This window comes from Petromyzon marinus, chromosome 31 (assembly GCF_048934315.1).
Source record: "Petromyzon marinus isolate PM22_M1 ecotype Great Lakes invasive population chromosome 31, UKy_Petmar_22M1.pri1.0, whole genome shotgun sequence".
NCBI lineage: Eukaryota > Metazoa > Chordata > Hyperoartia > Petromyzontiformes > Petromyzontidae > Petromyzon > Petromyzon marinus.
The window spans coordinates 8,375,258-8,398,323 of NC_133697.1; the positions used below are offsets into that span (position 1 = coordinate 8,375,258).

Here is a 23,066-nt window from a genome sequence, read left to right on the forward strand (position 1 = left end):
AAGAATCAACATTTTTTACGAGTATGTCGCATGCAATTGTGGGTAAAAACGTCACTACGGCAGTCGACAGAAGAGCTACGTTTCATTGCGATGTTACAAAAACAACTATCGAAAGGAATCGCGATCTTGAATGGGACTAATTATTCAGATCGCCATGGGTGAATTGGGAGAAGCCATGGGGTGACATTCCACCTGATTGCAAGCAGTCATGGATGCAAAACAAAGTTGGTGGTTAACCTGTAAATCTGACAAGTTGATGGATAACCAGGGAATTGACAAGGCTTACGGTTAACCACGAATTTCCAAAGGTCAGGAACAAAGAAAATAAACGCAAAAATTCGCAGAGCTCATCGTGCAGGGTGCAGCAGGAACGCAGCGCTGCGGGTGACACGGCAACGGCCGTTCGGACACCGACCTTGATGAGAGTGCCGTCCTCTCCCTGCGAGCCCTTGTAGCACTTCCTCTGCTTGCCGCTGACGATGTTGTAAATCCTGCCACACCGACGCACATGGTGGTAAAACACAGATGCTTCTTTAAATGTAACTGCAATATAACTGTAAATATATTATTATCGTTGTTTACATTCACAGATTTGGGCAAGACATGTCACGAGAAGGGTAAATGGCCCAGGGTCGAAAATAATAATGGAGCAACAGCCATGGAATGGAATTAAACCGAAAGCACGTTCACTTTAGAGATGGAGCAATTAAATAATTTTGCATGAAGATTATCGGCAGATTTTAACATCACAAGGATTGTGAGAGGTTGAGGGGGCTTGGGGAGGCCTTCATCCAGCAGTGGAATGACCATGGTTGATAATGATGATGAAATTCTAAGATACTAAATTAAAATGCATCAAGGACCCGTTAAGACAAAAAGGAACCAAAGAACTATGCTTAGGTAAGTTATAAAGGAGGTCAAAACCCATGAACATTTTGTACCATGCTAGTCATGTAGGGTTTTAAACACTCCAATGTATAAACGTGGCTCTGTCTCTGCTGTTCCATCAAGTCACGGTGGTTATAAACAAAGCCCATAACAATGCCATCTATTCAACTATAAAACACGATGATCATACTCACAATACATGCATCCAAATGTGCGTGCAAGTATCGATGTTTATTGATACGCATATTTGTTTTATGTACTGTAATTGGTTGCCGTACAGGCCATCCTCCTGCGGCCACTAGAGGCACTACATGTTAAACGCTAAAAGAAAAATATTCGAACAGCCCCCATGCATCATAACAATTTGGAAGGGGATAGGAGAAGATGGGAGAGCGGGGGTGGTGAATCGATAATAGCAGTAGTTGTAACACAATTTTGATAATCATTATTTTTATTAAATAAAACACTGGGCCCCCCGGGCTAAACATCAATCTATGGAGGCGATATGCCCCATGACCATACCGGATGTTCCTGTCCTGGCAGGCAATGGCGGCATACTTCTGGGTGACGTCCACATCCATGTCGTACAGCGTGGTCTTTCCCACCACGTGGTGCTTGCGCGAGAACTGCACCCCATCTGCGGTCTGCAGAGCACATGGACACGGGCCAGATCAGCGATGGGTTCCACGGCAAAACAGCCGTGCTACCGACCAGCAGAGAGTAATAGCAGCAGCGCAGAGGGAAATGTTAAATTACGAAGTCACATTTGTCAATAATTGTATGTAATAGGTGATATGTTTGTCAAATAGGCCCTTCTTCACAGCGCATAGAAAGGCCACAAGCGGTGGTGTAAGATAATTTGTTGCATCTGCTTTAAATAATGGTATAATTTTGAAGGCACTTCAGGTGGCATACTTGGATAAAGTTGTGGCGGGCACAGTTGAGTTAACCTGGTGGCCCGGGTTCGACTCTTGGTGATGGCTAATATTTCAATCGCGAGCGATATCTGAACTAGTTTGGAGCCCCTCGCTTCACTAACCTGAACTTACCAGTGTGGTGAGTTCCAGTAAAAATAACCTCCATAAACAACATCGTGGGGGAGGAAGGCCTAACAAAGAGCTGTAAATTAAATTATCAAAACGATTCATGATGTACGACATGAACGCTTATTGTAAAATTGGCAAAATAGGCCGATTGTAAGGTTTGTCAGTTTAACACGTAGGCTTTAGCGACCTTTCGCGACCAATATCATCCATAATAGAGCACCTTGGAACGTAAAACAACGGCAATCATTGCCAAGTCATCAATTTCCAAGGAAGAGCAATACCTGATCAAACCAAGGGCATAAAAAACACCAAGACTTTATGGGCTACCAAAAATTCACAAACCTGATGTCCCATTAAGACCCATAGTTAGTACAACATGCTCTGCCACGTAAAAAATAGCACAATACATAAAACAAATACAGCCCTACATCAGTAGGACCTCTTCGTTCATCATAAACTCTGAACATCTCGAAAATATAATTAAAGATATTAAGCTTAACCCTAATGATATTCTCGTAAGTTTTGATGTGACTTCTCTGTTCACGAGGGTTCCGGTCAACGAGTCAATTAAATTACTCGACTAGCTGAACACTGTTTAAAGAACACAGGAGCAGCAATGGGCTCTCCCTTGTGTCCTGTGATAGCAAATTTGTACATGGAAGATTTTAAAACAAAAGCAATAGCTTCAAGCACACTAAAAGGACGCATTTCTAAATCATGTCACCTCGCAAAATCCATCCATCCAGTTCACCACTGAAGTGAAAGCTGACAGAACTCTACCATTTCTGGATATTCTGCTTGGACGGGATCGAAATGGTAAAATTACAGTGTTTACCGAAAGAAAACGCATACTGATGCCTATCTGAAGGGAGAGTCACACCATCACCCCACACAGAAATCTGCTCATATCAAGACCCTCATTCATCGAGCTAAGAACGTGTCAGATGGTGACAGTCTGAGAAGTGAAATTCAACATGTTAAAGAAGTGCTGCAAGTGAACGGTTACAATGATGCACAAATCAACAGGGCATTGAATGCCAAAACCAAATCAAATAACACGAGCATTGAAACTGCCCAAGTAATAAAAACGATCAAAATACCGTACATTGCAGGAGTAACTGATAAACTAGCCAGATGTTTGGAAAAACAAAACATCCGAGTCAGATTTGGCACGGTACATAAAATACAGGAATGAATATCTGCTACAAATGATGTATTACCGAAGCTATCAACAGGTGTATACAGGATTAACTGCACGTGTGGAAAATGTTACGTTGGGCAAACAGGACGAATGATCAGCACGAGACTAAAAGAACATCAGAGAAATATTAAATTCTCCCAAATACAACTGTCAGCAGTAGCAGAACATGCGTGCCAACAAGGACCTCAATTGATTTTGATGTTGAAGTTCTGTGCAAAACTAGCTACTCCTGGCCAAGACTAAAATAGAGACTACCGAAATTGAAAGAAATAAAAAATAATTTTAACCGTTTGGATAGCTACCGCCTTAGTGCTGCGTGGAAGTGAATCATCAAATAATACATTATTTAAATGTATGGCTATGAAGGGCAGCGTACTTCAATAGGGATTACCGTTGGTACGGCTATTTGAATACACACAATAGACAGGAAGGACAAGATCAAAGGGCTCGCATATGCGCAATTTACGTTGACTCAGTAATTCCCCCCCCCCCCCCCACTTTGAGCAAGAGCGCAGAAGCGTGGTCACCACATCTACGCCTCAATATAAGGAACGAAACAGTTAGACTTCTCCACAAATCTGGCTGTCGCCTGATGAAACTAGTTTTAATTACTGGCGAAACGTCGTACTCAGATTATAAATGTTGTGGCTTGTCTCTCCAACACACCGGTGTGCTGTACTAGTGACGAATTGGCATATTTTGTTTACGTGACAAGCCTTACTAGTTAGCTGTGTCGGGTGGTGGCGTGTTTTAAGGACACATTTATATATTTACACGATCTAACCGAAAAAAAAAAACCTCTATTATGGATGTAAGGTTTGTTATAAGGGCTATGAAGAGGGGATGCGTAATAAATGTTTGAATGATGCGGTATGCTGATGTATAATCCCATTGTATAAGGTATCTAAGTCTCAGACTATTCGATGTCATTACCTTTTCAGCGTTGCGAAAGTATATCGACTTGTCACTGCCACAGCTAACAAGCTGCAGCTGGTCTCCAATTCCTACAATTAAAAGAATGCAAATGCAAACATTTTAATAAATTCCGTACACCTTTACCCACTGTGAAATAGCCAAGCTGTGAAATTGTATGCGTAAAAAATAGCATTCTTAGCATTTTTTACAAATTGTCTTTAGTCAAAAATGTGATTATGACGGACACAAATATGAATTTGGTCACTAATTAAATAAAAATGCATAATTCGTGCAAAACTTTAAATGTAGTACAGTAAGCCATCACTAGAGTTATCGTTAAATTAAATTCATTTCTAACGCACATGAAAAGAGTGATGTCACTTTTCTTGGTAGCCAATCGCATTCGTGCCTATGATCAAATGTCTCCGAATATGCACAATCACATCAGATCTCCAAAGCCAACCAGGATTGAGTCTGGATCACGTTTGTATGGGTGACCACCGCCACGCAAAAAACTGTTATTATAGGCTGCTGCAGAGCTAAGTTGTCAGCAGATGGCAATACAGCGCAATTTATAGTTCTTCTATGACCCATTGTCTCTGCTCCTCACCATCAGCAAACTGTGCAGACAAGTGAAGTATGTTTACATTATCTCCATGATCCGCATGACATGTGGAGGCCCTCATCCAGCAGTGGCTTGACTGTGCATGTATACATGAGAGTATATGCCAATACAGATTCTGCAGAAACCAATGGCACTGTAATGGACAGGCCGTTGTACTCATTACACAATTTCCTGTTGCTGCGTAAACCTATCATTCACCTCCTTTGCCGACGATAATAAAAATGAGACACTCGTTCACGAGACCTCCGTGTAGGCAGCACTCAAACTACACTTTGCAGGTGGAAATGCCAAGAACTAAAGTGAAGCCTGCTGGATGGGCCCTACGCGAATGTCATGACACAGGGGTAAGGGGGAGGAGGCACATCCAAAGGCCTTCTTCACACCCGTAGCCTTTCCACATTTGACATATGTCCTTGCCTATTTACATATTAGTAAAAAAGTCACCCTACATCTGTTTAAATGTTTCTGTAACTTAATTGTAATTATTCGATTAATAATTATCAGTCTAAAAATAATTTGCCAAATCCGACTGGCACTACAGAAAATGTATCCTTTAACAGGGATTTATATTTGTGCAGTATTTTTTATTTCTCAAGCGATGCAATTATTAATTGCCCCGATTTCTAGTCACTTCATTGCTGTACTTTATAAAATGTTTATTTTGTCATTTCGGTGAACCAGATCGGTCTTGCACACGAGAATGTCCTTGTCTCTGCAAGTTCTCATCTATTAACGCAAAATCAACTTAACACTTGCACGTCACCGTTGGGTCACGACCAAATGGAATTTTCTGTCTCATGCTATTTCACTTCAAAATGGTTTCATAAGCAGACTTGTAAAATCTCCTTCCACAGGCCACCCTCTAACGTACAGCGGTATTGGACTGCCTCTGCCAGAGTTCCAAAGCGAAATGGCGTCTCATGACACAATGATGGTGATAACATAAATCTAATAAAACTGCCCAAAAACGACAAATATATATTTTAAACTGAGAGTTCTAAATCATAATCCTCTTTTCTAATTACATTCTTTGTTCTTTCGGTAAAGTCACGTAGAAGGGAAACAATAAAATGTTACGAATTTAACCCGTTAGCCATAACAAAAGGAAATATTGGTGAGAAAAAAAAACCCAGAAAATATATATTTTTTAAATCCAACCCCGCGGCAACGCAAACACGCGCGAGTGAACACCCACATTCGCGCGAGCGAACACCCGCATCCGCGCGATCACATAGCCGTTTCTCGGGGTTTATTGTTCCCTGGCGTCGCGTGCCACCATGTGACCCCGCGCGCTCTCTATCCACCCGCACGCCGCCACCGCCGCACCGGAGAACTTGACGGCAGTGACAGCTGACGAGTGCTCGTCGAGTGTCTGCTCCAGGCTGTATCCACGCTCCGCATTCAGAACGTGGATCAGGCGGTCACGGCTCGCCGTCGCCAGCAGCTTCACGCCTGTGCCGTCAGGAGGAGGGGCCGAGAGGCACGCACGGAGCGACACAGAGGAAGCCGAGAGACAGAGATTAATAAATCGATCGATTCAGAACGTGTACCAGGCGGTCACGGTATGTGTCATCAGCGGCTTCACGCCTTGGACAATGACGGGAGGAGAGAGAGACGCGGTTGGATGGGAGCGGGGAAGACAGGGAGGAAGATGGACAGAGATTAAGACACTGATTGAAAGATGTATTTACAAAGACATAAACGTGGATATTTGAATAGATAGAAAGACGGACAGACACAGATGAAGGACAAAGTGATGGATGGACAGAAAGATTAATAGATTTATTTACAGAGACATTTAGACAAACAGAGAAAGATAGAGAAACCCAACGGACAGAAAATCAGACAATTGTAGGAAACAGACAATTAAAAGACAGACAGGAAAAAATAATGGAGAGAGACAGAAGAACAATCTGACCAGCAGAGACAAACAAGAACACAAGATGTGAATACAGACAGCCAGGCCAATGAACAGAGCAGCAGATTGTCTGTTTATGTGATTGTCCAACATATAGACACAAATAGATCAATGGAGAGCGATAGAGACACAATCCCTTAGAGTTATGGGTTATAAACAAATGTGAACACAAGACACACACAGAGCCAGACCAATGGACCGAAGGATAATGAATCAAAAATAAATATACATTAAAAGACGGACATGCACATAAGACAGAGACATGCAATGAAACAGACAAATATAAAGATGAACACAGCAAGGGAGAGATAATGCCAGACACATGGAAGAGGCAATAAAATCAAAAAGCATCTAATCTTCTTTGGTTCTTTCGGTAAAGTCACGTAGAATGAGAATAAAATAATAAATTGATCAAATAAAATAACACAATAATATTCTCACGACGAGCTTAGACAGCGTTGTTATTTGTGGAGTAAATTTTACATCGTTAACTATTTTTACACTCGAGCCCTCATCCCATTTTGCCCACGATGCAAAATCAATGTTCCAGGCACAGTCTACCGCAAACTGTGCTTCACTTTATAGCTGATGGTTTGTTGTGTTTTGTGCGTGGCTGTGAGTGGCGAGCATGTCCCCCCTCGATTATCATCATTATTACCATTAATGCCTATGACCAAATCACACTAAATGTGTCCGATATCGGAGAGTCTCAGATGCCAAGCAGGTTTGAGCTTGCTGCTTAGTAATTGCATGGGTGACCACCACCGCGACTTGCTAGGTGTTCCAGGTGTCCCACCGCAAGGTGAGGCCAGGAGATGGCAGTGCTGAGTGTCAATGGGCCAGTGCAGAAATTGGTACCACCTAAGGCAGCAAAACGTTAGTTGTATTTATACGGCAAATACAAGTGAATTACTTTATAACCCACTTGCTTCAAAAGGTCCTCACATCATTCACTGTTTTTGGCCACAAAGATATTGGAACTGCTAAATTTATGCCACCTCGGGTGGTACCAAAAAGCCAATTCTCTGGTCTGGGCTCATGAATGATTAATGGCATTGGCCAAACATCCCAATGCAGGACCACTCCTGAAAAAAAAGTATTGAGATTCAGGGAGGCTTTCGTGGGTAAATAATTACCATTACTATTGTTTGTAAATGATTCAAAGAAGATAAATACAAGTCTCTGAGCACTACAAATACATTATTGTAAAGCGCTCAGTCTGCCATTAAATACAAATGTTAAATATGAAGTAAACATAAATCACACTGGACTCAAAAATAAGTAATGCATTATTGACCAAAACGTAAACATTCAGAAAATAACTTCACAGTATCACATCATCAATGTATCCATTCATCATCCAGTATCGATGATGAATTAGGTAATATTATAAATGATATGCCGACCTGAAGAAACGAGTCCGTGTTTATGTGTCTGCATGTGTGCATACACACACATTCCTATTTTCACGGTCATTTTAACATTTGTACAGTATTTTATCAACAGATTGTGGCATGCTCGATAACTGGTTTCCACCACCTTTGTTTACGTAACCTCCCCAACTGTACCTTCACGAAACATGAAACTGTCTCGGTAGATTATTAATTCATGGAAGACTTACTCCAGGCATCATTATTTTTAGGAACACACTAATGTGATTGTTAGTGTGGAGTGGCCTGCATCTAGCAGTGGAATCACAAAGGGCTGAAAAATGTTATTATCAGACAATACTCAAGCACTGCCGTGCCACTCACCGGTGTCGGGGGTGGAATACTCCAGGCACATGACCTCCGTCTCGTGGGCTTCGATCTTCATCTGCTCCGCCAGAAAGTGAAGGTCATAGATCCTGCATTGACAAGGGAAGCATAACCCTCAATATCAGACATGTTGCAACAATTTAACAGATAGGCTATCGCAACCAATATCATCCATTGCTGTTTTTTTTGGGTTAGATCGTATACATATAAATGTTGTTGTTGAACCCGCCACTATCCAACACGGCCAAATAGAAAGGTTTATCACGTAAACAAACATGCCAATTCGTAACTAGTTCAACACACCGGTGTGTTTGGAGAGGTAAAACCTGACTAATTGGCCGTGTCAGGTGGTTTAACGATACATTTATATTTACACGATCTAACACAAAAAAACACCTCTCATGGATGTCGCAACAAGACTTGGTTTGAATAAATTAAATAAATATATGCAGTACTTTGTAATTGTATTACAAATGTATTATTAGGCATGTAGTGATTTTCTAGAGCGATGATGGGCAGTGGTCGAGACTAACGTTGGGTGGTAGCCAGAACAGCAAACACGCCTGAGAGGACATTCTCTGATTTAAAGCTTTCGTGACTGCAGGGAATCATATACTTGGTTCTTTCGGTCACGTAGAAGGGAAACAATAAAATAATAAAAATATAAAACAATAAAATTCTCACGACGTTTCGACTGCAACACAAGCAATCATGATCAGGTGTGAAAACCACAGCAAGAAAATTTGAAAAAAGTGGCGTTTTTTTTTTCAAATTTTCCTGCTGTGGTTTTCACACCTCATGATGATTGCTTGTGTTGCAGTCGAAACGTCGTGAGAATTTTATTGTTTTATACTTTTATTATTGTATTGTTTCCCTTTTACGTGACTTTACCGAAAGAACCAAGAAAAGGACATTCTCTGTTGTGATGGTGTGATGAAATCAACTCGTGTGCAGGAACTAGAAGGATTATTGCAGCGCAAAGACCGTACGAGATGACAGCGGCTTGGGAAGGACTTCGTCCAACAGTGGATAGATCATGGCCGATGAAGAATGACTAAAAACAGCCCACACACCACCTTTCCCATGCAATTTTACGACTCGAGGTTACAATTCAACGATCAATTATTTGTTCACTCATTTGTATCGTCTAATTTTTTTGTCTTGTTACCATCATTCATTTTAATTAAAAACACCAATTTACATGTACAACAGTAAGCTTGTATCTTGAGCACAAGAATCTATTTTAATGAACGAATGATTAAACGCCTCCGAACAATACTGCTAATACTGTTACTAAGGGAACCGTGTGAATTTATGAAAATACTACAAATTTTGTATTTAAAGAGCACCTCAAAGTCATTACAGCTTATACAGCGCCAATCAAAAAATCTCAAGGCGCTTTGATGCGAGCGCATATGAACACAGAGTGCACAACGTAGGATCAGACTCATGCAATGATGGTAAAGAAAATGTGCCTCTTTGTGGCATGGGGAGGCTGAGAACAAGCTGTGAATAGGAAAAATATGCCAGCACTGTGAAGCTGTGAATGGTCACTAGCACAGAGGTAACGTGCCAGTCACAGTGCAGAACAACCTGGCTGGGAGATAAAGGAGGAAAATATTAAAGCCTACACTGGAACAGGGACAGGAAGGGAAGGGAGGCAGTGGAGTTCACAGCCAGAGGGAGCGTTTTCTGTAACTCTCACGGTCCAATAAAGCATCACTTCGTGATGTCTGTGTCAACTACAAGGAGCTCTGTTGACATTTGTTGGCTGCTGCAGCTCAACAATATAGAACAGCCACCATAGAGGGGAAAACAAGCCGTCATGAATGACTGAGCCTTCCAGGACAGAAAGCAAATAAAACATGAGCCGGACAGACAGGAGATGTCTCCCCCGCTCTCGTGATGTGTGGAGCACTGTGCCATACGATGTCAATGGCTCTAGACAGCGTGAAATACATTTTTTGTAAAATATGGAATCAGAGCTGCCTCAGTACAAAAGTGGACACCGGAAGAATATGGGTTCCAGAGAGAAGCACAGAAAGAGACATCCAGAGACACGGACAGAAAAACAGAGAAACAGACAGAAATGGACAAAGACATAGACATGTAGACAGACAGACGGACATACACAGAACGACAAATACAGAGATACAAACTCTCGAACACAGAGGTATGCAGAGAAATACAAAGACACGCAGAGAAGTTTCAGAACCCGTGGCCCTCTAAGCAGACACAGAGAGAAACATCCCTTAACACATTTTTGGGGCAAGTGCTGTTTGCGAGTACCCGTGAAGGCCGGTACAGCACACGAGGAGGTGGTTACAGCAAACATCACGCCCACCCGCCTCTATCTCCCCAGTATAAATGTTGACACATCATAACAGGTACTCATTTGAGGCCGAGTCGACCTAGAGGAGGCCCACAAAAGGTTAAGATAATCTTCACTGATGTTGGTCATGAGCGCAAAATCGAACTCGGGTCGCTAGGTTCGTAGCAGAGTGCCCTAACCGCTACCGCACACGCACACACACGTACATGGACACAAAGACAGCAGCAGCACTGGCCAGGTCAGATTGTGCCAGGAGATGGACAAATCCCGGTTGGCGGTGGCGCGACATGGCGAGCATACGGCTACGCACCGAAGGTTTCCGGTACGGTCGCCGGAGGCCAGGTGCTGCCCATCTGGGCTGACGCACAGCGTGCGGATGCCGGTCTTGGCGTCGGCAGAGGCTGGGTCAGCCTTGTCGGAGCTGCCGGCCGGGTTGTTCTCAGAGTCCTGCAGGCTCTGCAGGTTCCCGTCCACGTACAGCACCTTCAGCAGGTCCTGTGAGAGGAACATCCTCTTGCGGTGAACTGGGTAGGCTGTTGGGACGGGCGATACTCGAAGGTAAAGGTGGATACGTGCCCACATCATGCACGAGCTCAGACCATATATTGCACCTGTCGGTACAACCTGAGGTTAGTGGTTCCAATTTCTTAATGAGGCCAACAAAAGTGGATTCTGTGAGCATATTCGATTACTACCAATTCTTAAAGAGCTACGTATTTTATAGCTTTAGTGCACAAGAGTTTAAACTTAAAAAAAAATATTTGCAAAATATCACTATATATTTGATATTGTTATAGCATTATAGATTTTAATCACCACCTTAAAATTACACTGCTGTAGATTTTTACATCCCGCTCTATGTCCTTCCCTGTAAAAAAAACACGAATTAACTTGTTGAAATCATCTTAATATAACATATGCACCACCGTGTTTGCGGACTGTGCACCATTACAAGACGCAGTTTGCGTGAACGGCGTGAAATTAAAAAAAACACTCATTGTATTTATTGCGTTATCACTGCGAAGGTTTTTACAGCTGTGCTACACAGCTCTCCAATGCACTTCAGGTTGTTCCCCACGGTATTCGGCATGATGCCCAACGGTTCGCTCCACGTGCTGAGAGCCCCTTCATGTTCCCAAATTAGGTTCCTGAAGAAGCTCCCAACACTTTGAGCGAAACGTCAGCCCATCGCGCCCAACACCGCAAGCAAAAAACACATCGTAGAGAGCCAGTTGATTTGTGAAGTGAATGTTAAGCGACGAGGTACGTCATTGTGTTTCCTGTGCCGCACGCGATGCTTTGTGGCGAGGGCAGCACTGCGCCTGATCGCCCACATCTCTCGACTCTGTGTGTTGAGACTTAAAATACTACACATTCTTTTTTAGGCTGCATCCACGAATATAGGGGGAGATTAAAAAAATACAGAAAGAGGCTCGTTTTCAATGATGTCATAAAAATTACAACAACCGCCATTTGCCACCGCAGCACTTGTGCTACACTAGGTGCACTGAGGCCACGTGCAGTGTCAAAAGGCTCGCTGGCAGGTGGTCATGGGGCAGACCCAGGTGCCATTGATTGACCAACTGAGCTGACTGGCATATGCCAGACACACACGTGCCTATTGTAGTATAGTCACACTCCTCCAAATTCAGAGCCACAACCCATTTGCATTGATCCCCCCCCCCTCATCAGTTCGCCAAAATATCATGGCAACGTTTATCGAGCATTAAAGAAAAAAAAGTTTACACTGACAAATATTTGTTGACACACACATCTCGCACAGTCATCCACCCCAACCCAATGGTGACCTCATTCAAGGAATGTGTTTTTTTGTTCGCAAGCGTCCCACCTCTGTTTAGACAGTAACCGATTCCCCCTTTAATCTGTGGGCGCGCCTCTGCTGACAGCACTAATCCCGGACTCAGTATTGACCCATCACGAAACCTCACCGCCGCACTGCCGCTGTACTCAGGGCCTGGCTCGTCGCCATCTGTCCCCCTTCCCTCCTCCTACTTGTCAAACCGCCCGCTGTTGATTCAACGGCCCTGTCACACGTGACTGGAGCGTGCGGGAGGGTAAGTGTGACCTCTTGGCATGTGGACAAGCGGACCAGCAGATGAGCAGATGAACGAGCGAGTGGACGAGCAGAAAAGCGAAAAGATGAGCGGGCAAATATATTTGCATACGAGTGAACGGTCTAAGAGATGAGCAGTTGAGCACAAAACCAGACAAGTTAACGGACGAGCATATGAAGAGTTGGCCGAATGAGCGTACAAACATATGAGCAAATTAAGAATGAATAAAAAAGGACGAATAAAGGACTAACAGGTAAGCAGACGAATGGACAATCAAGCCAACGGACAAACACATGAATGGACAAACATTCTAACAGAGCAACGGACATACAGACGAGCAGACTAACCAATGGTCAAATAGATGGAAAGGACAACAGACAATTGGATGAGTAAACATACCAATCATCGCACGAGCAGAGAACCAGATGAACAGACAGGTGAGAGGGTGAGCAGATGAATGAAGAAACTAATGAGCACAAATACATGGGGGGAAGGACAAGTTGACATGCTGCCACTCACGCTGCTGTAGATGTTCTGTGGCAGCGCGGCCGTGCCGAGCGGCGACGGGTCACGCTGCAGGTTCCACAGCCGCACCGTGTTGTCCGAGGAGCAGGTGGCAAAGGTGCCAGGCGGGAGGCACGCCGCCACAGGGCCCCTGTCCACCTCCGGATAAACCTGCGGGGGCCACGTATGCATACCACGTGGCTCAAGTCTTTTACAACGTCTTTGGATTTTCTTTTACAAATAGTGTAATTTACGCAACTGCGTCATACAACTACTGCAGACAATGTTCTGTGAAACAGAGCACCTTTCTTTGCGGTAGCCTCGCTATCACACATGTCCTTACTGGACATTTGTGAATAAGAGCTTTATAGCTCATTGGATACCCTCCAGTCTAAATAAAGATTCTGATAAGATATAAAGATCCTGAAATAGATTTATTATCACGGTGAGCAAAAACAGATATCCGCGCTGCACTGAACTGCGAGAACTCGCGTTCGAAAAGCCCCACAATGAAATATTTTGTCGCGCGACGAGGGCAAGGTTTGGATTACCGACCTCCACTCCCCAGACACAGGTGCCGTGGTACAGCGCCGAGAAGACCTTGCCGACCTTGCGCACGTCCCTCGCGTCCCACACGTACAGGCTGTGGTCGTTGTAGACGCATGACAGCCAGCGATTCGTGGGGTCGAAGGTCAGCGCCACCGTGTCCGGATAGCGGGCATCCTCTCTTCGGGTGAATAAATGCCTGAGAGCAAACGCGTGCGTGCATTGTTAAATTTTAGTTCATCATCATTCATCATCAATCATCATCAGCCATGATCAATGGACGCCAAGCTTTGTTGGATAAAACAAAAGGCATTATTAAAAAAGGCATTATCATTCACATTATAATGACCATCATTATTAAACAAAGCAGTTACACTTTAATAATAGGCTTTCACGACCAATATAATCCATAAAGTTTTTTTGGGTTAAAAAGCGTAAATATATGTGTCGTTAAACCTGCCACTACCAGACAGCCAATTAGTTTCGGGTGATGGCGGGCTTAACGACACATTTAAATTTACGCGATCCAACCCAAAAAAAACTATTATGGAAAGCAGTTACTGTGATGACAAGATCGATAATAACAATCTATGAGGACTATGATGACAATGATGAAGGTGATGATGACGATGACGAAGCCGACAATGGCGATGATGCGATAATGAAGATGACAGCGATGGTAGCGATGGTGGCGATGGTGGCGATGATGGCAACGAGGATTTCTACGACAGTGATGATGATGATGACGACGACTACGATATCGATGATAGCCAAACGTACCCGGGCTCCACGCCCAGCGCCACGTCCACGCCAAGGCAGTGTGGCCGCGGGATGGTGGCGACGATGTTGAGATTCTCCGGGTTGAAGACGCGCACCAGACCGTCGGAGCAGCCGCAGAAGATCAGCTCCTCGCTCACCGAGAGGCAGCTGGCAGACGAGGCCTGCAGTGGTGGGACAAGCAGCCACATGGCACCAAACATACGGAATGGTAATACGTTGTTATACAAGACAGCTGATCATCACCATTATCAACAGCTCATGGATAGTGAATTGAAAGTGGTGGGGTGGAGGGGGGGTTAAGAAGCAAACAGAGAATACGTTTTATGAAACAGCAAAAGATGTTGCCAGTGCATGCGTGCCCATGCGTGGTTAATCAAGTTACCCGGAACGGGCCGATTCTCGTCAGATAACAGAAGCTAAGCAGGATTGAGATTGATTGGATAGTGCTCGGTTGTGTGACCATCATGCATACACCAGGAGTTGTAGGTGGCTGGGCAGCATTATCAACAGAGAGCAGTGCAACCAAATATGTTGTTGTACTGAATTATATTCCAATGGCTATGCTTCCCACTTTCACCAACCTGCAACGACCAGCGTTGTTAACTATGGTCAAATAACGAATAAAACGAGACTGTATTCCATTTTCAATTTACCAATCTAGTCACGGTGGGGTAGAGGCACAGCGGTTCGTGAAATGTGCTAGAAACCCGAGGCCTCCACGTACGACTCCCTACCACATATGTACGTATATTTAACTTCTTTCGCACCGTACGTAACCAACCATGATCAACATCAGCGGTGAGCGATCTCTGCAGTGTTCCTGCGTTCCCAACCCTTCTTTCACAAACTGGGATTGACCAGCTTTGTTGACTCAAGGTCACATAATCCTCACGCGGCGTATAGAAGGCTCTTATCCAGCTATGGGTATATACAAACGGCCACATTCATATAAACACGCACACATGTGTAGGTGGCGTGCACGCACAGGCGATATTTGCAAACGACCCACATGGAAAATTAACCACGCAGTGCATAACCAGAAATGGCAATTGAAGCAGAGGAAGACAGTGGAGGAGATGGCCATGAGATGAATAAAATAATTTGGATGCAACAAATGAACAAACACAATGCACTCAATGCTTAAGTTTTCACAGCCAATATTAATCATTTAAAATATATTTTTGGGTTGTGCCATGTAACGATTTTATTCTGAATTCCAGATTCTTGTCCTGAAGATGGTTCACATGGTTTTAAAGCAAAACGTACTTCCTAACTGCGACATTTGGTTGTGAGAATTACTCTTAAACTTACCACGGAGCTGAAACAATGGCAATTGGTGGGTTCAACACTTGTGCAAGGGACAATTTAATTTGTTTGTCTAAAGGGATAGTGGAAAATCTTGTCCAAATGATGACCTGGTCTAACACAACAATCTATTACGCATCAATAACAACGAAGTAAAAGAAATGTAAAAAAATCAGAGGGCCTTTGACAATCAGTTGGACGTTATAGACTGATAGAAACAATCACAAACGCACACAACAAGACATAGCCGGATAGATAAGCAAACAATACATCTCCTTGATATAGCCATCTCTCCACATGAAATAAAACTAGTTTCTACACAACCCGTCGGGCTCAACAACCTTCTTCAGAGTGCACAGTTTCAGCAGCACTGACTCAGTGCTAGCAAACTCTCGACTGGTTTCACACGGCATCCTATCAGCAGTCAGGCTTGCTTGAATCACCGTTTATGACTGCCAGATGTTATAGGCAAGGACCCTCTCTTTAAAATATGGATTTATTTCCACACCCAATCTCCCCTTAGAAGCCTAGTTCCTTCCACCCCGCCCCCTCCCTTATATATAAGCTCCCACTCTCTTCCCCGAGACGGAAGACCCACCCCCCCTGCTCAGGGTAGGCATCAAGCATTCCTCCCCGCCACCTAAACATGGTCAAGCGTTAAAAAAAGCCCCCCCCCGCCCGAACCCGATACATTTTTCTGTGCCCTCCCCCAGAAACCACCGACGCGCTGTACCGGGCTTGTGTGCTTACCACAATAAAAACATTTAAACAAAAAAGAGATATGGGTCCGAGTTGGGAGGCAAACCTACATAAAACATGAAGCAACAACCAGTTGGCGGAGTCACGTACCCCGAGGTCGACCCACTTCTCGAGCAGCCGCCGCTCGTTGAATTGGCACAGGAGACCCGAGCGCGTGATGCAGAAGGTGGCATCGGCCTTGCGTCCGCGGCCGCACGCCACCGCCAGGAACAGGTTGTTCTGCTGCTCTCCGAGCAGCCCCGAGCGCCCGTTCAGAGGCACCGTCCAGTTGACCTGGCAAAGCGACCGTTGCGTTAAGCATGCGCTGGAGGTCCGTGCGCGCTCGGCTCGGGACGTATTCTGCATGCGCTGGGGATGGACTGGCGCGTCGCACGATTGTGAAATGGCAACGGCTTATTAGGGAGGCTTTACTCCAGCAGTGGAGAAACAAAAAATATATAATCGCCTGCACAAACAAATAGCATGTATGTTTAATTTCTTTATACTAAAACCCAAATCCTTTCACAATAAAATACAATAGAATTTAGATTTTTGGAGCATCCCAATGCGAACGCATTTCGAGGTGTTGTACAGAAACGGCGAGCATATTTACGGTAGAGAGCAAAGCGGTCCATGCAAGTCCATGGGTCTCAATGCGAGTCAATCGGCACCGACTATTTTATTGATCTCTCTGTGAGTCTATGGGTTCTTTGCTTGAGTCTATGGATCTCGTTATAAAAGTGCACAAAGTCTGTGCAATACAATACAATTAGGATTTACACAGCGTAAAAATGTGACCACATCTCAAGACACTATATAGAAACAGTGGGCATATTTACTTCGTACAGAAATAAAGTCACAGGCAGTAAAGAAAAGGAAGGTCTGGAGCCTGGCCTTGGACAGGGGGTAGGCAGGCAGTCGACAGCTGGGGAGGCCATTGAACACACCTTTGAGGTCTTTGACGCGTCAATGTACCAAAACTTGACGTGTCGGTTTCCCACCGTGACGAAGGTGCTACTGTCGGCAGAGAATGACACAGCTGACACTTTGCTGGAGACCTTGTTGGTGGCCGCCAGCACGCGTCTCTGTGATGAGACGAGTGGGAGGGTGGATGGAAAGTGGGGTCACGTGGGGGGCGGGGGGAAGGTGGCGGGATTCACACACAAGGGTCAGATACCCTTGGTAGGCACGTGGCTAAGATGTTGATTATAGGCATGCAATTCATCCCTCCAACTCACTATGGTTTGATAAATTGTCAGACTCAGGGGTCAGGATTTGTAGCGCCCCACTTGAACAGTTCATATTATCTCTTTTGTACTGTGTCATCTGGTGTGTGCTGTCCTGCTAATTTGACCGGCAGCGTGAATTAAAATGTACATAATGCTGATATCAGGCAGACAGCTATCGTGCAATTTTGACACATTCTTTTTGAGTATTTAAAATTTATTGAATCAAAGAATTAAAGAAGCCTTATTTTCATTACACTTATCTGCCAACCACCAACAAACGTCCAGTGATGCAGCCAGATATTTGATTATTTTTTTACATTTTATTTCTCCTTCCTTCCTCCGCTCTGGTTTGCTTGGGTTAACCCGGCGGTGGTATTCGGTTACGGAACACATCAGGTTTCGCGACCGAACAAAAGCTGCGCGAAAGTGAAAAGCCACAATCTGAGCTCAACTGGGGTCTAAATCGGAACAGTCCGTACAATTTCATGAGTGCACTTCCACGACGCCAGCATAACCATGCACCAGACTGTGGTCCCAAAGGTAATTTCAATGCTAACTGGGTTGCTGCACTCACAAGATAAAAAAAATAAGTTTCTCAATGAATGATTGGATGAAAGGCAACATATCGTATTAAAACTTGATTTAAAGCTGCTGCTGCTCCCTTTTCCTCGATGCGGCGGTGGCGCTCGTTGTTTAATAGGTTGAAATGTCTCTCATTAACACAGCCGCTGCTGCGGGAGCCGTCTCGAGCAATACAATAGCTTCTTCAGCACTGTACATTAACAGACTGACATGCTAATCTCTAGCAATACAATGGCCGAGGTATACCTAGCTCTGCGATCTTACATTTACTAGCAAATTCCATCTATAGCCCCGCCCACGTATCCTTGGGTTGTACCCATTTCAAACCTTTATAACCTATTGCTGCAGTAGCTCTCTCGCTATATTTCTTCCTGCCTCAGCAGTCCGCCTGCTGTATTTTTTCACCTGAAGACGATTGCTTGTGTTGCGATCGAAACGTCATGATTTTTTAATTATATTATACATTTTCTATCTACGTGACTTTACCGAAAGAACCAAAGAATATATCGTATTAACGTCAACAAGACATTGTGTTCTTGTCGTTTTTTTATCAATTCCCTTCATATCAGGAGAGCTGCATTCGCGATATCATCTGAGGGGGACCAAGACAGGAGGAGACGGAACAAAGAGGATCAATCACTAAAACTCCCTTTATTTACCCAGGAAAGCTCACCGAACTTCAAGACTCTTTGTTCAAGAAGGGTGCTGCTACAATGGCACATATAGCCAATTCCATTAAATGGGAGTTTGGCCTCATGTGGGTGGAAACCGGCATACCCAGGAGAAACCCCATACACTCAAGGAGGTAACAATTGCAGCCCTGCACAGACAGATTCATAAAACAAATCCATGTCTGTGCTGCCATTCCCGGGCCGCTCACATGAGTTTGTCCCCAGACAGTCTCCCATCCAACCAGGCACAAACCTGCTTAGCTCGGAGATCTGATGAGATCAGGCACATTCACGGTGATTCCTATATCGTGATTATCAATCCTTTTCACTGCAATGGTCTCCGTGGATTTTCTCATAAAATTAGAGAAGCACCAAGCTGATCAACTAGGATAAAGTGTGGGTATTCCCACCTCTTAAAATACCCCTGGCCAGCGTGGAAGAGCAGGCCAAAATAATCTCGAGACGGCACTCCAGTGGAGACCCTCTCTGCAGCAATAGCAAGATGAGAAAACAGTTGCAGGGTGCACCTTTACGTAATGCTGTGTCGTTTAGCAAAAAGCAGTGCGGATTATTTAATCTCCCAGGTAAACGAGGGGATAAATTACCTCAGACGAGTCTCTACCACTCACTCACATGCGAGCTCAAAGTCTCAACCCGACAAGAGAGAGAGAGAGGAGTAAAAAAAAAGAGAGAGGAGTAGATGGGGGGGGGGGGGGGGAGGAGGGCAGACATTGAGATGGGGTGGTAGACAGGGCAACTCACCTTCCAGTCCCACACGTTGACGATCATGTCGTGGTGATGGCCAACCGACACGATGTACTTCATGTTGGGCGAGAAGACGACGCACGCCACGCCGTACTTGTGGCCCTGGAACTCGTACACCTGGCTGCCCTCCGCCACGTCCCACACACGCACCGCTGGCATGTGCCCGCTCTGCGAAACAACAACAATCACCACCGTTACGAGCGCAATCGTTACAAGTCGCGACGGCACCCGGCCTCGACGTGACTGAGCCCAGTGCCATAGCATGGATTGGCCCCGACCGCTGGTGGAAGGGCCTCCTCCGCTAGACGGAGCTCCCATCCAGAGGGTATTTCGGCAGAACCTTTCCACAGTGGTCACGCACCTTGCAACGGGTGGGAGTACACACACTTGAACCCACCGCGCTAGATTTGCCAATCGACGAGCTGTGGTGTACCCTGTTTATTCCACTGGGCCCTCCTGGTGCAAGGGAGGCAAATTTGGAGCACCTCTCCACCACCTTCTCCCTACATTCTTCTTTAGCCCTGGCACCTGGGCCCCTCTCCAGTCCGGAAGCCCCCCCATGCAGTTGTACCACCTGCACACTAGATACCTACACCGCTAGCTTAGGTCCTCTGGCCGAAGTGCGGCGCAGATGCCAAGGCTTGCGGCAGCTGTGAGCACCGGTGGTCGGATGTATAAAAGAGCGGTGGGAAACCCGTGGAGATTCATTGTTAACAGTTTACTTTGAACGAATTTTGTGCCAAAATCTGGTGTTTTCAGCAAGAGATGCAAGGAGCAGCGACATTCGCTCATGGCACACTAAACAGACAAGACGAGAATCCACAAAACGTGAGCTCTCACCTCTCCAGTGACCAGATATTTTCCATCAGGAGAAAAGGCGACTGCTGTGATTGTTTTCCTAAAAAGAAGAACAGAAAAGGAAGACACACACGTCAAGCAACTGCCAACACAAAAAAACGCTAAATGTTTTGGTAGTAAACAGGCCACCCCCTGTGTTAAACAAAGTTCCAATAAATATTTCTACAGGCCGGAGTTGCTTTTCAAAAACTGAACAAAATAATGAAAACGTACCAATGCACCGAGATAAGTATATTTTTAAGCAGTGTATATTACCTGCTGTGAAGCACAGATCAGAAATACCGACATTGACAAGAAAAACCGAACTAACGCATCGAAGTGTGGATAAGTGTGTGCAAGGAAATCACAAATGAGATGGACAGAAATAAAATCACATGGATTACAGGACACACACAAGTTAAGAGACATCATATGGAATATGGCCATACCTGGGTATTACTGCTGGTGTAATAACCGTAATAATACATGAGGGAAATACTTATTTCCCTCATTAAAATGCAAATCAATTTATAACATTTTTGACATGCGTTTTTCTGGATTTTTTTGTTGTTATTCTGTCTCTCACTGTTCAAATAAACCTACCATTAAAATTATAGACTGATCATTCCTTTGTCAGTGGGCAAACGTACAAAATCAGCAGGGGATCAAATACTTTTTTCCCTCACTGTACATAGGCAAGAGCAGGCAGGACATTTTGTACCAACATCAGGGCCCAAATTTTACAAACTTTCCCTGAAAAATACTCAATTGGGACTATAACACTGCAATCGTCGTCATGTACTGGCACACTAATGCCCGTTTGCAGGCCAGATGCCGAGTTCACCTTGTAGCCATAAGATACAGCTGCCACTGGGGGTGCCCTTTCAAATGTGTTGAGATGAGATGTGATGTAGAGTGCTCGGAGACGGCCCGGTGCAAAGGGCGCTGAATGTACATTTTAAAAAATCAAATAACATTCGTTAATAAACACTGTGGCCTTAAAAGGAAAAATATATCATAGGCGATGTTTCAGGCAATGGCCCTTCTTCATAGCACATGCATAAAACATTATTAATTAAGTCGGCTCAGGCAGGCGACCACACAAATGGAGCAAGGGAATCAGCTCACATGAAGTTGATAAATTGATTGTTGCAACGTAGGATGATAATAAATGATAATGGCATGGGGAGGCTTTTAGTGGATTGATGAGGCCCGATAATGATGATTCATCGATTTGATCTTTGTCATTTAAATGCTGGATGAAGGTCTTGCAAAGCCATGTCGGTTATTTGGGTTATCCGATCATAAAGGTCGGGCTTTATATTATATTCTTTGGTTCTTCGGTAAAGTCACGTAGGTAGAAAAATAATAGATCACGACGTTTCAATCGCAACACAAGCAATCGTCATCAGGTGGGACAATTGTAGGGGTGCTATGGGGAACAAACACATGGCACGGGAAGGTGTGGTACACCCACACCTTGGTGGCTACAACAACGTCCACTAAGGCTCCACCCCGAGTGGGTACAAAGGGCGGGGAGCCAGGGAGCTCGGGGCAGAGTTTTGGGCCCGAGGCTGAAACAACCAGTGAAGAAGGAAGGCCGGCTAGGTGAGACCCTGGAACTCCTGTCACCGCTGCCCTTTTCAGGGCCGGAACAGCAAGCCAGTGGTGCGGCCCCAGAGCCCCAGAGCCAGAGTCCTTCTAAGGGCCGGTCTGGTTGGTGGGGTGCCGAGATCTGTGCCTAACCAGGCCAGATCAGATAGCCTCCCTTAGAGCCCTAGCCGGAGGAATTGAGAGCCTAGAGCTTAGGCTAGATAGCCTGGGGTGTGTTCCTGAGTTATACGGGTGAAGGGGCCGCTACCCCTCCTAGTGTAACCCTTGTTAAGGTTTGAATAAATAGTGCTGCCTCTACTCTGCCGTCTCCGTGTCCTGGAACCCACTACAACTGGTGTCAGAAGTGGTCTTAAAATGGACACAAGAAGTACAAACCGATCAAAGGAACCTCAGGAAGAAGACGACTCGCCTGGGATAGCGCCAGAGGCCGGGGCCGATGATCCTGGGACGCCACAGATGCCCCAACAGCTGCCGCAGCTGGAGGAGTGGCCGCCGATGGAGGACGGGTTGCAGGCGGCTCACGCTCGACTGGCTGAGCTGCTGTACCCGCGGCTTCCACGCTGGAGGAGATCAACCGCGCGGGGCTGCGGGCGCAAAGGCGGCAGGGGGGAGAACGCCGTTCAACGGCCATTCCCGCCGAAACACAGCCGCAAGATTTCGGACTTGCCGCCATGACAGTATCCGCCACGGCGATTGGAGGGTCGCAGCACCAAGTGGACGCTGGGGGCCAATCAGCGG

The 23,066-nt window shown here is 45.1% G+C and overlaps 1 protein-coding gene across 3 annotated transcripts in view; it reads right to left on the reverse strand.

Moving 5' to 3' along the window:
* Positions 1-23,066, reverse strand: part of LOC116947750 (mitogen-activated protein kinase-binding protein 1-like) — an 87,165-nt gene that overhangs the window by 34,765 nt on the left and 29,334 nt on the right. For all 3 annotated transcript variants that reach the window (XM_032963855.2, XM_032963854.2, XM_032963856.2), the window contains exons 4-16: positions 20,718-20,775; positions 19,875-20,045; positions 17,578-17,715; positions 16,742-16,924; positions 14,588-14,748; positions 13,817-14,006; positions 13,277-13,432; positions 10,993-11,177; positions 8,348-8,439; positions 6,002-6,127; positions 4,069-4,139; positions 1,411-1,532; positions 416-491 (exon numbers count right to left, since the gene is read on the reverse strand). In XM_032963855.2, the coding sequence (XP_032819746.1) occupies positions 416-491; positions 1,411-1,532; positions 4,069-4,139; positions 6,002-6,127; positions 8,348-8,439; positions 10,993-11,177; positions 13,277-13,432; positions 13,817-14,006; positions 14,588-14,748; positions 16,742-16,924; positions 17,578-17,715; positions 19,875-20,045; positions 20,718-20,775 (1,729 nt within the window). The remainder of the gene's footprint in view (positions 1-415; positions 492-1,410; positions 1,533-4,068; positions 4,140-6,001; positions 6,128-8,347; positions 8,440-10,992; positions 11,178-13,276; positions 13,433-13,816; positions 14,007-14,587; positions 14,749-16,741; positions 16,925-17,577; positions 17,716-19,874; positions 20,046-20,717; positions 20,776-23,066) is intronic.